The sequence below is a fragment of the Solanum lycopersicum genome, chromosome 7 (assembly GCF_036512215.1).
Source record: "Solanum lycopersicum chromosome 7, SLM_r2.1".
In the NCBI taxonomy this organism is placed as follows: Eukaryota; Viridiplantae; Streptophyta; class Magnoliopsida; order Solanales; family Solanaceae; genus Solanum; species Solanum lycopersicum.
This window is the reverse complement of record NC_090806.1, coordinates 56498153-56517175: the sequence shown is the minus strand read 5'-3', so window position 1 is coordinate 56517175 and position 19023 is coordinate 56498153. Positions and strand designations below refer to the sequence as shown.

At 32.6% G+C, this 19023-nt stretch overlaps 1 protein-coding gene and 1 pseudogene across 1 annotated transcript; one reads left to right on the top strand and one right to left on the bottom strand.

The window, feature by feature from the left end:
* The window catches only part of LOC109120708 (protein FIP1-like), a 48033-nt pseudogene extending 36757 nt beyond the window's left edge, over window positions 1–11276 (top strand).
* A 141-nt stretch (window positions 11277–11417) lies between these two features.
* Window positions 11418–17844, bottom strand: LOC101252792 (uncharacterized). The gene is made up of 15 exons (XM_004243661.5): window positions 17309–17844; window positions 16938–17180; window positions 16509–16633; window positions 16145–16355; window positions 15816–15941; window positions 15492–15748; window positions 14847–14954; window positions 13926–14067; window positions 13674–13839; window positions 13318–13475; window positions 12907–13230; window positions 12674–12748; window positions 12469–12538; window positions 12200–12357; window positions 11418–11974 (listed from the first exon to the last, which is right to left on the bottom strand). Exons 1-15 carry the CDS (start codon window positions 17573–17575, stop codon window positions 11825–11827), a joined length of 2580 nt encoding a protein of 859 aa, XP_004243709.1. The 5' UTR covers window positions 17576–17844; the 3' UTR covers window positions 11418–11824.
* Between the last annotated feature and the right edge of the window lie 1179 nt (window positions 17845–19023).

Here is a 19023-nt window from a genome sequence, read left to right as displayed (position 1 = left end):
ACATAAGTCATACGTGAGTAAAATATTCAAGAATAATGTAATCTACTTTGATCAAAAATCAAGATCTTGGTATATATACAAGATACATAAGTCTTGTAATACATAATCTTAGGAAAATAAGAATCACTTAACGAACTATAAACGAAGCCCCATGGCTTGTATGTATAGACACATAAGTTTAACATACGTTCAAAAAAATAAGTGAACCTAAGATGTACGTAATGAAATGAAGAATGTGGTGACAATCATGATGTGAGGCTAATGTATATGGAGAGAGCAATCTCAAACGAGCCTAAGTAAATGTTACCAATACGTATTCATCAATGAGGGTGTAAGATAATGAAGAGACCAGTCTCTATAAATACTTTAATGAAAAATATTGAGTTTAAAAATCTTAATACTAATAATGAGATGAGAAATCATCTATTGAGCTATGATGCCCTCATACTAGAAGACAACTTCCATGATGTATGAGTTGGATGTAATGGAACTTTATACTGAGCACCGATAGGCTAGCTATGAGCGGTGATGCCTTCTTTCGGGAAGGGCGGAGGTTCACGTAACTCTCATGAGATGAGACTGTCCGGCTTGCCGGGTATGGGTCTCCATACATCTCCTAGTCTTTGAACCTATATTGCCACTATAGGGATCTGGCGGGGTTAAATTCCCATATACGCTAGCATGTTATTGAATCGCTTTGGCCGGTGATTCCACCTCTTTTCGGTGTGGGGAAGACACTGGATTTCATGATGCTCACATGATCTATGTCGGTTAAAGTTAAAGTTCCCAATGAATGAATGAGGCCAGCCTCAAATGAATCATATAAAGAAATGAATGATACCGAAGGTGTTAGGATAGGATAATCAAGAGGTGAGCTAGATTTAGGTAATGACATTAGGTCATTCCTGATCATTGCACAGCAAACCCAATGGAAGTCTTAAACTACATCCTAGGTATAGCTGGTGTTCGCACTGGCCTATGAATGAATTGAAATGAAATACGAACGAATGAATGAAGCAGGCTCTGTGTTTGCTGAAGAAGGCTCCCTAGTTGAGGTCCCATATGTTGAGCCCTCATTTTGGGAAGTCTTAAGGTTAAGTCTATGATAGTAAGGTCTCATGGTATATGAATGAACAATATGAAAGAAACTATGTGCTATATGTTATGTGTTATATGAAGATATTATGTGTTGTGTGCCATACAATAACTATAATGATGCATGTCACTCTCGTGGCATAACCTTCCTAATCTCATTTTAGCAAGTCCACCGACTTGACTTCCAAAAATCATGTTGTTAGGAAAGAGCTATTCTTTCTCATGCATGTCCCTGGTGTGTGCTTGCATATACCCATACTTAGTACAAGTGTGTACTAATTCCATACAAACATCTACTTTTAGGTGCAGGCACAGGTGTACGGTAGAGCTACAAGTTCTTTGTTGCAGCTATCTGGACGTCAGCATTCATCCGGAGTTTGGTAGGTCCTTATGCCTTCGAGGATGCTACTGTTTTACATTCTAGCGTAGTTTTAGAGTTGAGCTAGTGGGGCATGTTCCACTAGCGTTTCTTTCCTGTTTTGGTTCAGACTTTGTATTGGTGCTATTTTGGCCGATATACAATTAATATTTAATGAATTATTTCTTTCAGTTGCTTATCTCTTAAAGGTTAGATGGTTGATGATGAACGATTACGAAATGTTAAGAATGTTCAGCAAGTATGATTAAAGAATCAAAAATTCCAAATTTTCCGCTAAAATTAATCTATGTAAAGTAAGAATGACGTAAGTAGGCTTGTCTGCGACCTCTGAGAGGTCAACGACGCCGGTCTCGTCTGGGGTCTAGATTCCGGTCGTGACATTATGGATGCAATTACGCTTCATAGTTTGACTCGTACATGTGGTGTTCTTGTTGTTGAATTTAATTTGAGAAATTAAGCATACATTAGGTGACAGAAACTACAGAAAGATACTTGTATAGTATCAATACAGATCTAATCAAAGATAAGAACATCATATGGGGTTGCTCTAATCATGGCATTTCGTATTTTAAGGTCTTAAGGATTAACTTAACTTGGGTGTGTGCTCCTGGTATCTTTTAAAACTCTTTAAGAATAATTGTATAGGGCTCTGGGCACCCCTTCAATGCTTGTAAAGTTTCCAACTAAACACCTTTTTCTGGGGCGGCTAAGTTTTTATTGCAAAGAATTGTTACTTGTCAGTTGTCTCAAAAAAGAAAAAGAGAGAGTTTTATCTTGGATCTGTCATAAGTGGGAGGCCATTGCATACAGCTCATGCCTTGATGGAACTATAATCTACTCCCTCATAGATCTTTACATGTGGTGTGACCATTGCTTTTGAGTTCATATTCTTCTGTTATTTCCCCCGGTTTTGTATCAGTATGAGTGGAGGGGATTGTTTAGAAAGAACGGATGTTATTTACTTGTCTCTGATATTTCTTCTTTCCAAGTAGAAGTTTACCTCAGTATTTGTTATCCTTTTACTGTTTTGCTATTATCTGCTGAAAGATTTCTGTTTCAGAGAGATCAATTGCAATCTGAGCTTAGGCTTGCTCGATCTCTGATAGATGAGAAGGATGCTGGGATGCATCGCATTCGCAGTACAAACAATCAGGTGTGTTAGAAAATTATTTGGAACATAACTTTTTTTTTAAAAAAATGCAAAATATTTGGTGTATTCGGAGATGGGTTCCCTTTTTCATGGAGAACTGTCATGTTATACGTAAGATGCACTTAGTGTTGCTCGTTTGTCTTCCTTGGCTGCGACTGTTGCTTCTTATCGATCAAGACAAGAATGAACTATGATGTGTATTTGGTTAGGATGTAGCCATTAACAACCTAAAAGAACAACAATGGAGGGGTGGAAGCGTAAAGAGAGAGTATTCAGAAAGATGAGAGATGTAAGGATGAAGGTGTGTCTTATTTATGAGGAAAGCTCCTCTATTTATACACATAAATTACACTGTCATACTATTTACTTTACATAATTGGCCGACAAACTTTTTACATGATTGGCCGACAAACTATTTACTTTATGATTTTTGTACATTTGGCTTTTTTCAGCCGACGCAAGACGACAAAAATAAAAAGACTCTTACTTTATACATATGGCTGATATTCAGCCGACACAATAATACATATAATACTTTATACATATGGCTATTATTCAGCCAAACAATAATAACTTTATTTTTTTTATCTATATTCTAAATCAACTGTAGGTATCACATTGTCTTCTCCGTTGCATTTGGAGCATTTGTGGTCTGGATATTTGTTGCTGATAAGTTTGCAATACCTTACTAATAATTCTTCTGAAATAAATCCTTTCTTCAAAGCTCTCGTAGATGGTTGTTCTTCTGGTTGTAATAATGACAAAATCCATCTTTGAACTTCGTCCATATCTGATTTTCTTAGTTCTTTGGAGTTTGCATATATCATTATCTGATCTCTTGCATAATAGCTCCAAATAGCATTGCCATTTAAATAATTGTTTGCTAGCTCTTGTATAATCGTAGCTATACCAATTATTCTTTTATTTGCATAAAAATTAGGTATTTCTACTTTTGGTATCTCATTACCTGTATTGGTGATTTTATCTCCTTGTATAATATCTCTGCTGGTGCTGTATAACATTTTATATAGAATAAATTTCCTTTGGTAATTCTTTTATATGTTAGAAATGCTCTATGTAATTCTGGTATTCCTACTATCTCTTCTCCGGTATATGTGTATACTGTATTTAGTAGTCCGTAGTTATAACATGTTTTTACTAGGTTGGGGTTAGTCTTAGGTTGTGCAATAAGTTTGTTATATCCTTGTAGTTTCTGGGTTATATAATCTTCTTCGGGATTTTTTGTTTGTATAGATCTTGGGTTTAGGTTTAGGTATGTTTGGATTTTGTATATGTTTTCAATGTAAGATTGGGTAATATAGTTATATCTTTTTTTGTCGTTTTGTAGGCTTACTGCATAGGTTGATGTTTGTGGTTCTGCTGGTATCTGCATTTATGGTTTTTGGGTAAATGGTTTTGCAAATAACTGGTTTAAGTTTGTGTTTTTTGGTTTTTCACTAGTTCTTTTACTTGTACCTGCAGCTGTATCTGAACAAACATTGTTATGGGTTTTCCGGAGTTTTCCAACTTCTCCTTCTAGCTCTGGCTGTTTTTCGTCTGCCGAACGACGTAGCTCCGCATGTTTATAGTCATGCTGCTGACTTGTAGATTCTACATTTTCTTCTAGCTTTTGAATTCTCAAGCCCATACTATCCACTTTTGTACAAAGTGTAGTTAGGGTTTTGAGTATGTTTTCCATAAGATTATCTTGTCCTGGCTGTGTAACTCTGTCTTGATAAGTAGTCTGCAATCATATTTTTGTCAGTTTTTATTACCTCAATCGTAAATGTATAATTTAATATATTCAATATCAATCTCCTTATTTCCTTTGTTGTAACTGAATCATCTAACTTTTTCGTTATCCACCATTTTACTTGTGTGTTATCTGTTCTTACAATAAATTTATTGTAAACAATATATGGCTCAAATGCTAACAAACATTTATATAATGCGAATAATTCTTTTCTATTTATTTCCCATTTTATTTGTGCTTCTGTATAAGATCCTGAATAATATCTACAATGGTGTTCTATTTTTTCTTTTTCATATTTGTATTTTAAAACTCCTCCGTAACTATGATCACTCGAATTTGTTTCAACAATGTAAGTAAATATTTTATTTTCATCAGGAAAATATAATTTTGGTAATTTTTTACATAGATTCTTAATAATTTTTATATGTTTTTATCTTTATTATCAAAATGATATTCTACATCTTTTTTAAGTTTTTTATGTAATGGTTTTAAATGTTCTGCTAATTTTGGTATATATTCTCTTACCTGGTTTACTAATCCTAGAAAGGATTGTAATTTCTTTTTTGTATCTATATTTTCATCAATATTAATTATTTTTTGTACTATATGTGTTTGCATTTTTATTCCATTTTTATCTATTTGTATTCCTAGAAATTCTATTTGTGATTTCATAATTTCTGCTTTTCTTTTACTCAAACTTATACCTGTATTTTTTACTATATATATAAATTTTTCCAATAATATTATATGTTCATCTTGTGTTCTAGAATATAACAATATGTTATCTATATATACAATACAGTTTTCTAGTTGGTTAAAACAGTTATCCATAAAATGTTGGAATCTACCTGGTGCATTTTTATATCCAAAAGGTAAAACATTCCATTCATAGAAACCTTGCGGTACTGTGAATGCTGTTAATTGTTTGGATTCTTCTTCTAGTTTTAGGTGGTAAAATCCTGATTTGCAGTCAAATTTGCTAAAATAATTATATCTTTGTATTTGTCTTATTTTTAGTATTTTGTTTGGTATAGGATAATTGTATGTTTTAGTTTTAGCATTTAGATTACGATAATCTATGACCATTCTACTTTTACCTGTTTTTTGTTCACTGTGTTTTATTACTATAAATGCTGGACTTGTATGTTTACTATTGCTTTTTTGTATGTAATTATTTTCTAACAATTCATTTATATGTATTTTAAATTCTTCTAGATTATCAAAGTTATATTTTAATGGTTTCTGTGTTATTATACTATTTTCATCTATTAATTCAATTTTTACTTTTGTTTTATGTTTTTCCCATCCTTGTAATGGATCTTCACTATATAATTGTTCTAGTTGTTCATTAATTAATTTGACTTTGTCTATAGCAAATATAATAATTTCTAATTGCGTTATTTGTTTATTTTTTATATTTTTCATTTCTTGGTTTATCTTTTCACTTCCTTTTATCCATTCCATAGGTTTTCGTTGTTTATTATTTACTCTTTTTACTCCTATCTTATTTCCACATGGTGTAGTAAGCCACCAATGTATTTTTGTTATTATGTGTGGATAATATCTATCTAGAAATGGCATTCCTAATAACATATCTTTTGTAGTAAATTCAAAATTATACATTTCTTCTATTGTTAGTATTTTATCCCATATTTGTATTTTTATATTTTTTGCTTTGTATTTAATCATACTTCCTTCATTGTTAAATCCCGTTACTACCATAGGTATTTTTAATTTTTCCCATTTATCTTCTGGTAAGCAATTATATTTACATATATTCGCTTCTGCTCCTGTATCTATCATAGGGGTATAATATCTATTGTGATATCCTTCTACTATAATTTTTGCAAGTATAAATATTTTCATTAATCATTTTGTCCTTTTTATAATTATTTTCTTATTTTGACAAGTTATTGTTAATTGTTCATTTTCTATATTGTATGGTTTGACTTTTTCTAACCATTTTATTCCTAATGTAATATTATGATTTCCTTGGTATATTTTAAATTGTATTGCTAAGGGTATTCCTCCAATAATTATTTCTTTTTCTGTTGTTTCTTCATTCGTGTTTACTATCTCACTAGGTAGTCCAGGGCATATATGTCCTGTTCTTATAATTTCTTCTTCTAATACTAACTCTCTTGTTATATAATTTTCTTCTGGTCCTGTATTTATTAATATTTTATATTTTCTTTGGTCTATTATTCCTGTTATGAAATAATGATATGGTGTTATTTCTTCTTTATCTAATAAGCTTTGTGGAATTTCATATTTTCTTTTAGATGTACTCATCCTTGATGAGGTAGCTCTTGTCAATGTATTTGGTACGCTTGAAGTGCTTAATCTTTCTTTTACTATTTCTAAATCTTCTTCTATATCAATTTCTTTATAGCTATAGTCATTATTGTCTATTACAGTAATTATTTTTTCAAAAGGATTTTCTATTTTTATTTTATTAATTTTATTTCTTGCTGTTATTTTATGCTTTGTTGTTAATATATATAAATTTTTACATCTTGCTGTAAATAATTTGCTCCCTGGTGCTAGTTCTATTCCAGACATTTTCCAATATAGAACTAATGATCTATCTATATTTTTATCTGTTAATGATACTGTATAATTAGCACTTATTGTAAACTTAAATTTTTGATATATTAAGTTTCCTTTTACTGCACTAATTATGCTTTTTTCTATAGGGTGTACAATTCTATCATCTGCCAAATATATTTCTATAGGTGTATCTATTCCTTCTCTAAAGCAGGCTTTTATTAATATTTCTGTTCCTCCTAAATGTACATATTTAATTGGTGTTTTAGCTTTTATATCTTGTATTTCTTTGTTTATCATTCTTTTATTTATTATAGGTATATATGCTTTTCCTCTTGTGTATTTACAATCTATGATATGTTCTTTTTGACTAACTACATAGTATTCTTCTTTGTCTTTTAAACCAATTTCTTAAAATAGGTATTTCTAGTACTTGTTTAACACTTAAATCTAATTCTTTTCCTTTTATTTGTTCAAATATCATATTATCAAATATAATTTTCTGTTCTGATGATTCTTCATCTTGATATTCTTCCTTAGATATTATTTTTATTTCATTTTCAGACATTATATTTCTTCATCTGTTTCGTTATTATCTATGTTAATATTTTCTTCTTCATTCTCAGTTTCTATGTCTGATACTTCATATATACTATCATTTTCACTTAATTCATAATCTATGTACTCTATTTGCATATATTTTTCATTGTCTATAATTAATTCTGCTATTTGTTTTCTTTTTGAATTTTTGGGTAATTTACAATCTTTAGCTATGTGTCCTATCTTTCCACAATTATAACAAGTACATTGAGATATTTTTCTTTTTGGTCTGTATGGTCTTTTTATTTTATGATTTTTTACATAATACCTCCGTCTTGGTTGTTTATATTTATATATAGTTTTGTTTTTTCTATAATTTTTATATCTTTTAGATTTTTGTTTTTTAGTTGTGCATCCAAATTGTGGTGCCATTTTATTTTTGCAACATGATAAATTTTTATTTAATACTTTTTCCATTTTTAATTTTTCTTTTTGGTTTTCACATAGTTGTATGAACCATTGATTTAAAAATTTTATTCTAGATCCTAAAGTATCTACCATTCCTTCATTATTCCAATCTTTTATTACGTTTGTACTAAATGGTTCTGGTAATTTTGTATAATATTGTCTTCTTATTTCTTTTGCTTCGTCTAAATTGTATTTAGCTTTGTAATAATATTCTTTAAATGCGCAAGTATATTCTTCTAAGTAACACATTTTACATATAGCTAATTTTGTCATAAGTTGTCTATTTATTATTTTTTCTCTATTTTGTTCTCTTATATCTGTAGTCATGCCTCCAAATTCATTTCTTATTGCTGATTCATATTTATCTAGTATATCTATATTTGTTGCTGATGCGGATCCATCCATTTTCTTATCATTCCTAAGTACTTCTAAACTTTCCGAGGGTAGATTTTATATCCATAATTTTGTTGTTCCTACGAATGTTCTTTCTACGTATCTTGGTGTTTTCGCTGTTTCTATTTTGTTATCTATTAACTGTTTAGACATATTTCCTATCCATAACAATATTGCTTTATTTATATTTGCGACACAATCTAAATCTAAGAAATTTTATTGTTCATTTGCTGGTTTAGGTGTCCAATTTTTATTTAGTCTACTGTTCCATATTGCATTATTTCTGTCTGATTGTTGATAGCTTTCTGTATAATAAGTTGGTGGTGTCCACCTAGGACTACTTCTAGGGCTATTTCTGGGACTATTATCTGGGGGTTTTACTCTTGACGTACTAGGTCTATTCATATCTCCTGTGTTTATTTCTAATTTTTTTGGTTTATTTATCTGTTCTAGAATTTCTGTATATGTTTCACTTATATCACTTATTTCTGATTGTTGGTCATTTTCATTTCCGTCTATTTCATTTACTTCAATATCTTCATTTAGATCTTTTAGATCTTCATTTAGTTTCTGTTCCATTTGTTTTATTTCATTTGTTAATTCTAGCTCTTTATCTTTTTGTTTTTGTTTATTTTCATATAATAATTTTAACCTAACTAATTCTTTTTCTAATTCACTTATTCTTGTATTTTTTATTTCTTCTAAATTTTGTACTTCTTGTTTTGCTTGTGTTTTTATTTTTTCAATTTCTCTTGATTTATCTATTTCTTCATTTTCTTTTGTTTTTCTTACCATAGCTGTTAAACTATCTTCTAATTTTGCTGTTTCTTTTTCTAGCATTAAGTATAAGTTATTTCCTATTTTCTTGTATCTTCTTCCTAAATTTGAAAATACTATTTTTATTATCATTCCATCTTGGTTTTCATATGTTTTTTCGTCTACTGCAAATTCTTCTTTATTCATTATGATCTATGTATTATATTATGTTGTAATTCATATTCAAGACAATCTAATTCTAATTCTAACATTAATATATTTTTTCTTTGTGCTAGTATTGATTTATTACATACTCATGCTAATGTATTTTCTTCTAACCTTCTTTTTCTATGTTGTAATTCTTGTTCTTTTTCAGCCATTTTTTCCATTATTTCTTCTATTAATTGTTGTTTATAGATTTCTCTGTTCATACTGTTTTTTCAAATAGCAGACATATTTATATTTTGTTTTTGAAATTATGTTTATCAATTGATCTTTTCTATCATTATGTTTTTTGACTAGTTGTGATAGTTCATATTCTGTATATAAAGATCTTAATTTTTTCCATATTTTTCTTACCTTTTTATCTATCTTAGTTCTTTTTATTTTAGTATTTTTATTTTTATTCACCATATCCTTTTATATAATATTTTAAAAAGCTTGCTTAATTTATCTGGATATCTAATCTTTTTTAACCTGTAATTTTTACCATATCGCCTTAGCCAATATGCAGTCATATTTAATCTCCAATATCTAAATCATCATATAAATCATACATGTCATAATAAAGCTTATCTTGTATACTTTGTATGGTTAACTTAGTCCAACCTTGGGTTGTTATTTCTATTATCTCACATGTTAATAATTTATTATAAATTTCTCTTTTTATATCAGTATTCAAATTTTTTAGTATATAGAGTAGTAATATCTTATAATCAACATTATCGTCTAATAGGTATGTTTCCATTTTTATTATTTTCATTTTTCACTAAAATTTTATTCCTTCCAACCTCTTAATAAATTATACTTGTTTATTATGCAAAAATAATGATTTAATAATCATCTCGTCTGGTCACTACTACAGCTTTCTTCTTTGATTAGTTACCCTAACAGCGCCTCGACTTTGTTTACTCCCCTAAACGGCCTTCTCTGCCTACCGGTTTCAACCTTAGGATGGCATGGTCTGGGCATACTTATTCGAAGAATGTTTCTGTAGCAAACTTTCTAAAGATGGTTATTATAACATTATTCAAACATGATAAACAATTATAATTAACAAGAGATTTTCAGGAATAAATTAATTTAGCTACTCATAAATATAAAATGGTATACCTGTTTTTGTAGATCTTCCGACATAGTTGGTTTCTTTTCCATAGTTATTTGTTTAACTAGCTCTGATACCAATGGAGGGGTGGAAGCGTAAAGAGAGAGTATTCAGAAAGATGAGAGATGTAAGGATGAAGGTGTGTCTTATTTATGAGGAAAACTCCTCTATTTATACACATAAATTACACTGTCATACTAGCTTCTTTTACACTAGAAAGCACCATAAGCTTGCTAGCTTCTTTTACACCAGAAGGTTGCGTGATATTTCCTTATATTGGGTGTTCTGTTACAGTACGTTGAGGAAAATGAGAGGCTTAGAACAATTTTAGGGGAATGGAACAGCCGAGCAGCGAATGTAGTGTTTTATCATTATTATTATCATGTAGCTAAGTATCATTTCCCTTGGGTTAAAAATTAATGCATATAGTATTGTTGTCTGAAAGCTTGAACGTGCTTTGGAGCTCGAAAGGATATCAAAGTTGGATTTGCAGAAAAAAGTAACAACACTGAAAAGCCAATCGTATGAATAAACTCCAACCAAACTGGCTGTTAGGATAGCAACTGCTACTTCTCAATAGACTAGCAAATTCTTTGTTTTTTTTTTCCCTTATGAACTGGGAAGGAAGTTGTGTTCTATGCTCAGACTACACCATTCTAGGTTTGATCATGAGAAGCAACATTTTGATCCTCCCAGCCAATGTATGTTCATGCACATTTTCATTTTGTTTCCTACAACAGCTAATGTTTACATTTACTGAGTTTCAAGTACCCTTTGTTTCTTACTATATGAAGAGAGTGCCACAAAATGGATATACCCAGCTAGAATTTACACTAATGGAACACACAGTAGGCGTTTAGTTCTCACGATGTTGTGATATTGTGGTATTGCAAACTTGCAAGATAGAAAATCGTAAAGAAAATCAGGGATTGTAAGAAGACAAGCTACTTCCACAGCTGGAGAGGTTACCTCCTTTCTCTCTTAAGTGAAACTTGAGCACATTGAAACAAAATTGTTACCAACCATAACTGAAAAGGCATTAAACTTTTTTGCAACTGAACAAAATCCCCAAACATGTTTTTAACCATGTTTACAGGCTACAGATGTGAAAAATCATACTAGGAATTTATGCTGGAGAATTTTCAAGACTCTAAATTACAGGGGTTAATAACTCAATAGACCATGGAGATATGGTGGTTCTCTGACTGCAAGAGTGTTAGGGAAGAGGCAGTTCTACAGAGCTCCTTGGCAGTGTGACAAACTAAAAGTGCTCTTAAATCCAAACAGCTCAGACTATTTCCATAGATTACGTTTCAACGCCATTTTGCTTGTATTTTCTCTTTGACACACTTGCATAACTCAAGAGTTATACTTTGGCATGCAAATTATGCGAAAGACCTCTAAATGCTCGGGTTCCACTCACAATTGGGAAACATGATTAGTTTCATTTAGAAAAAGACAGCCAAAGATATAGTTGTAGAACTCTTTTCCTTTAACAGTTTCTCCTCCACCGACGACAGCTTCAGTGTCATATGTGACTGCCCTAGTACAGTCTGGGCAGTAGGTAATCTGCATCCAAAAAGTATCCATTAGGTTTTAGAGTTCATCATTGCAGATTGTGCTGAACAAGAGGGAGGGTGCATTTTCTGTCTCAATAAGATCCAATGACACAGGCAAATCCAAAAGATTGACAAAAGCAAGATGACCAGTAGCAAGGTCATGCTTTGAGCAGTCATCTTTCAGGAACTACTTAACATTGAAAATGCTACAATTGAGGCAGTATAGCTGCCATACCTCCAATAATTTAGGCTGAAAATGGCTATCGAGCATGACATCAACCCCATACATTGCCCTAGATTTGCTATGATGCATTTCTGGATGCACAGCAGCTGCTGCTTCAAAAGCCGATTTGATCATATTTCTAATCCTTGAGTGGATATCCAGCCACTTGACTGCAACAAAGACAAGAGAAGACTAGTAACTAAAACACTATGTCCTGCTAAATTAACAATATATGGAAGGAGGAAATCAAAGTATTGATAGTGAAAAGGAAATACCCTCACCCTCATGTTCTTTCTCAAATTCTTTCACAAACTCTGGTGTGTTCATATGGTTCAACTTGCCTCTGTAGTTCTAAAGGAGAAAATTATGTGAAATGTCATGAACCAAGTCAGGGAATTAAATCATGTAATTACATCAATAAAATACTCAAATTAATAATGCAACTCCACAATTAACAAATAGGGGAAGCAAGTAATCATTCCTTACCATAACAGTAAAATGAGTCTCATATTGATCAAAGCTATGTTTCTCCAAAGTGTATGTGTTGTTTGCCAATCTAACCTGAAAGGAAAATGTGAACAAAATCAGCCAGAGACAAGAAAACAAATCTTAACGAAGGCATTTTATATGTTATGATGACAAGTATCTTAGTGAAACTGTCCTCTTTTCAATTTTTCGAGCACTCATGAGAACACCTACACCACTGAATATGTACATACCCAGAAAACTTCTGCAAGGAAGATCTCCAGGGGTTCTATACTGCGAACCAAGACAATATATCGGAGATCAAATTTTCTCCCTTTAAATAGAGCAGGATGCTCAATGTACTTCTGACAGATTTTTGGGCCAGTCTCCATGAGACGAATAATAGCAGATAGATTGCTATTTATTGTCGTATCAATAGTTCTTGCCATGTTCCATGGCTTCAAGATCCACAAATTGTCTAGATTCTCTATTTCACGTATATGAAAATCTCCAATAAGGTGACTTAGCTGTGTCTCAAGATTATAAGTAGGCTGAAGCCATTCGACCAACCCATGAGCCTGCTAAGTGGACAAATTTCAGCATCAGCATTCTGCATAAAGAACAAGTGCTCAACCACTATAAGTAAACATGATATCTATGATGACCTTCTGAATAGTTTCAGCCAAGTGATGTTTCATAACCACGCAAGCCTCAAATGGAAATTGATTTATGTATTGTTCATCATTTATTCCTGTTGCCTTCTTTGTCTCCTTGTCTATCTGCATGCTTGTCCATATAATGTCTGCATCTTTGGGCTCAGTTGCTACGAACACCACGAGTAATGTTCAAGATAATTTATGAGTAGAAATGTTAATAAAATTGCACTTAAACAATTAGTACACACTTTCTCAACTGCAAGTAATATGAGTGCACGTTACATTAAAGACCAAGTCCAGACTGATAACAGCACAGAAATAGTCAATAATCTAAAAAACAGGAAATTTTAGCAAAATAGACATACTGATAACAAACTCAGGACGAGTCAAATATTCCTCCACTTGAGGTATGTCAGCGTACACACGTAAAGCTCTTCCCTCACCACAAAACAGACTACTTGTAATTGATGACCCCTGTACTGGGCTAGCAATTTTGATTGATTGCAATTTGTTCTTGTATTTTTCATATTCCTGAAGAATAATGGAATCCAAATTTCATGTTGAGCATCTATATTCAGTTAACAAGAACATTCAAATATGAAAATGTCAATACATACTTTGATAAAATAATTTTTTGGTGTATGGAACCAAGCAGTTAGGCGAGCAGATCGTTGCTTCTCTTCCCCGATACCAAATAGGTAATCCCGAGTGCACTCATCACCTTCTCGAACATCATCAATCGGCCAAAGAATTGAATAACTAAAATCATTATTAAAAATTAGTGTAGTTTCAAAAATATATGGCAGTACACAGAGTTAAAACTTTAATTGCATAATAATTTCATCAGATAAGCAGAAGAAGTACATGGCAAACTCTGGTTTAATTTCCTCATCAGCCTTTCCATTGGAAAAGACCTTCATTCTTAGGCCATAGGGTAGACTATGAGAAGGATACTTCTCCACTATCTCGTTAAGTAGGATACACTTGCGTTCTACACTGTGGATCTCATTTCACTGCTATGCTTTTTCCAAGGAGAGTTACTTAGGATACTGGCTATCTGCTAGTTCCAACCAATCATCAATACATGGAATATCTCTTCATACCCAAAAAATGGTTCACAAAATAAGAATACAAAATCTCATTATGTAAGCAAGAAACAAAGTGTTTACGTACTTCTTTCAAAAATTCATTTATTACCAATTCATTGGAAACAACAATTTCAATTAATAAATTGAGAAACCTGAACAGACGAAGGACATATACTTTTTTTGTTTATTAGTTTCTTATTGGAAATGTACTTTTAGAGATTTATTTACAAAAAGGGCAAAGCCCTGAAGCCAAGAGGCATACAATCTCTGTACTTCAGAGATGGGCATTCCCTGCCACAAATTCCAAGTGGTCACCTACACAAGGTATTTCCTGTGAATTCCAATATATACAAAATGTATTTTTCCATAATGACTATATACAAAATGTAGTTTACAAAAGAAGAACATCCCAATATGTAAGCTAGAAAGCAGATGGTTTAAGAAGAGAACCTCATAGCTGATGCCAAATTGCCCTCTGGCATGTAGAGAAAAGGAGAGACTCTAAAATTTGGCTTGTCGCTGTGGCGCAAAGCAGAACCAAGTTCATCCATTACATACCTATGAACACAAAGAAACATGCACATAAGAGGATGTTACGCAGATGAGCGTGAGTTTAGAAAACATTGTCCAGAATTACAAAAGGATTGTATCGTGATAGTCCAGCAACTTCGGCACAACCAAGTTGACAGACTACTTAGTTGCAACAACGCTCACCAACTTAGCTAAACGTTTGACAAATCAAACAGAGGGATTCTCACGGTAATAGAACTAAATGTACCAAGCTATGGCAGTTTCTGCTCTCATAGACATTTTTTAATTCCCAATTGCTTAAAGTCCAAGTGCCTAATTTTCCACACCTGGAATTCCTGTGACTTAAGCTCACAGAAAAATGTGCTACTTTTTCTAGGCTCTATTGAGTCTACAGATAAAAATCTTCAGAACCAAGCAAAAGGTAAGCTAGAAACCCAAAGCTTCAGTTCAAAATGCCTAATAAACTGAACTATTTTATGTTGTTTAGAGCAGTTGTATAATGGAAACAGGACATCACATGGAGATAGCAACTTTGGAGATCATCATAATTTCTAGCTTGCATACCATACAGAGGTTTCGTCAATTTTTTCTTCATCGGCAAGTCTATACGTCATTAAGTACAACCACATAGCATTAATGACACGATCTGTTAGAGGTTCTCCAGCAGTCCATTTAGGAAAACGTGGTTGCAACATTGAATCAACCACAGACTTCCCGGACTCCATTATTTTCGATGTGTTTACTCCATTTAGTAGAGAAAGATTAGGCAGGGCTTCAACAATTTCAGCAGCACTTTCTCCTAAAGGCCCTGGGATATCCACCTGTTCCATAGTTCATATAAATATCATTGTGTGCTCACAGTAAAGAAGCAGTAATTAATAGAGGTACCTCCAGAGAATGCAAGCAACTGAATCGTTTAAGAAGCTGAAATAAATCACTAAGACAATTCTGGTCCAATGGATTTCCACGCAAGTTTAAATAAGAAAGAGATGTGATCTCTTCAGGATTAAATGCCTGAGAAAAAGAAGCAGCATGAACAGGGGAAGATTATTAGGATTAAGGACAGACCACAACATCCATAAAAGACAACCATAGTTTCACATTATCGCAAAGAAACTTAATATTCTTAGAGAAAAAAGGGATGGAAGAGGAATTTTCATAATAAATTCAATAGCACACTTGTTTGGGAAATAAGTAAACGTCTGAATAGGCCTGACCTTGTTCATCAGATTGCGAATAGACCTGTTACTAAGGTCTAGAGATGTCACAGTCTCCAAAGGATGATCTCTTTGATGAGCACAGTCTGCATTGTCTTTGTCATAGATTCCACCACAAAATCCTAATGCCCACTCTCCATAGTTAGATGTAAATTTTGAGTTGCAAATTTCCAAACTAGGACAACCCTGAATGATTGCAGCCTCCGAATTACTATCCAAAGAAGAAAAGGAAGAAGCATCAATTACTGTTAAAGCTTTGCCAAACAAGAAAATTGTTGAACCCAACATCAATTACTATTATTGAAAAAAGGATTTAAGCATCCACTGCTCCACTGGCCCAGTTATTGAGCTCTTGGCAACTTACCTATTCTCCAAAACCGGATTATTATTCAGCCAGAGAGCTTTAAGATTGTTGAGTCGGGTAACTTCCTTAGAAACAACCTCAACATCGCTCAGATTGTTGCCGCACAGGCTCAGTGCCAGTAAGTTCTGATGCAAGAAATTTTAAATTAACAAACATAATATAAAACAAAGGACCAACAAGAACATCGTAAGAAGTGTGAGGACAAACATAGTGAAAAGCACCAATCACTAAAGGTGACTCATTGCATACATATAATGTTTGCCCTACAAGATAGCTACTGTTTGCAGCTTCTAACCACTAACTAAAAAGATCTGTCATTATATGCATCTTATAAATATAATAAGGAAACCTAGGCTAGCTATTATTATTGTTTTTAGTTTCTAATTGACCGAATTGATATCACATTTTAGAGCAATAAAGAAAACGCACTGGAAATTTACTAGGCAAATCAAGAGATACAAGCATGTGATCATCAACGTCAAGTTCCTCAAGCTCCAACCATCTCGTATAATCCTGGCCTTCTTTTACTTTACACATTTCTCTCTCCACTATTTCCACTGCACTCAATTTGCTACTATCCTCTTCACCTTCCTGCTCAGTTGCTGAGTCCAAATCAACATCTACACACATTAATGCAGCCATTCTTTCTGCTAAACCCGGAACTTCACACAACTGCATTATGAAATTTTTAAAAAAATATATACATAAAAAACAGAAAGTATAGCCTAACAAAAAAAACAATAACTTCGTCACCAATTTTCTAGTGACGTGTAAATTCCAATGTGTATGTCACTTCAAACCTGCTTATAAGCATCGGATAGTCGAAAAGTCCAAGCATGATCAACAAGGAAGAGATTGGAGTGTTTGGCGATAAAACCAGAAGTGGAAAGTAGCCTTCTTTGGCGGCCATCTTCAATAGGCTCAATCTGGAGATAGTGGCCGCCGTCGAAAGTATCGGAAGAGAGCTTCTGAAAGAGAAGCTTGTAGAGTGACTGAGGGATGCCGGCGGCCGCTAGAAGTACGCCGTGGACCTTAACAAAATCGTCCAAGGATTGAAGTTTGTTCATTTCTACTGAGTTTTGACGTAAGCTCACTCGCTAACTTGACGAAGATAGGCAAAAGGGTTTTACAAACTAGGTTTTAGATGCTAAGACCATGTTTGGTTGTCTTCTTTTCAAAAAAATGAAAAAGATATATTATATATACAGAAAAGAAAAGGGTCAAATATACTCTATACTATTATAAATAGTTTAAATATATCATTTGTTATACTTTGGAGCTACATATATCTTTCCCGTTATACTTTTGGTACATATTCACCCTTATAACTAACCAAGCGACACATGAACAACTAGGAATCTAGGATTAAAAGAACTCATTCAATTTAAACCATACACAATTAGAAACTAACGCACCCACCCGACTCAATTTGCCCAATCCAATGTAAAATTCAAACATAAAAAAACTAAAATTTGGTCAAAAGCCGGTCAAAACTGTAGGAGAAGGCAAGAAACCTTCTAATTCAATCCGCAGTTTGGTGAAAAGTAGATAAATTGTTCCTAAATACTATAGATGTCTGGTCGCATTTCTTAACAACTTCCAATTTTGGTTAATTTCAACATGGCATCTCTTGGTTGTTGTAATGTAATTGCAATTCTTTTCTCGTCTTATAAACATTAAATCTGTCATGGACTTGATACAATCTGCTAAATTATTTTCTTTCAAAAAAGAGAATTACATAAAATTCTCCGGAGCTTGCAGAACAAAAATGAGTCGTGATAATATCTAGATGTGTAACTAATTGTAGCTCTCTTGACGCAACTCTTAGCAGAACCCAAGTTACAAGATCCAAACTCATCTCAACAAAAACTTGGACACTCTTCTTCAAATCTTAAACAAAATATAACACCTCCTTTAGATTTTTATATTTGAAGTTTAAATTGGGTCTGGTAATGTTAATGGTTTGGGAATGATTTGGTGGGGTGGATTAACTTATAATTGGGTATGATTTAAATTGGATGAGTTCTTTTAATCTCAGTCGTCCACGTGTCCTTCTGTTAGTTATAAGGATAGATATGTGCCAACAGTATAACGGGAGGGGTATATTTAGCCCGAAAGTAAAATGAAAGGTATATTTAAACTAACTCGTAGTACAAGGGAATATTTGACTCTTTATATATATATATATATATATATATATATACACACACACACACACACCCAACAACTGTTATAATCACTTGCCAGCATCATTTTATTATTTTTGTTTTAATTTCGATTTTTTTTAGTTTCAACTTATTTATTCGTTTGAGACTTTTGATATTTCGTATTACGTAAATATATTTCTTATTTATATTTTAGTTATTTCATCTTTAACATATAGGAGGCAGTCGACATATCTGCTTCACATATTGTTCCGCACTATAATTAACAACGTATTGACTCTTGAAATAGAAGTGATTCATGAAGGGTATTCCAAATAGTACTAGTACACTATTAGCTCTTATGAAGGGAT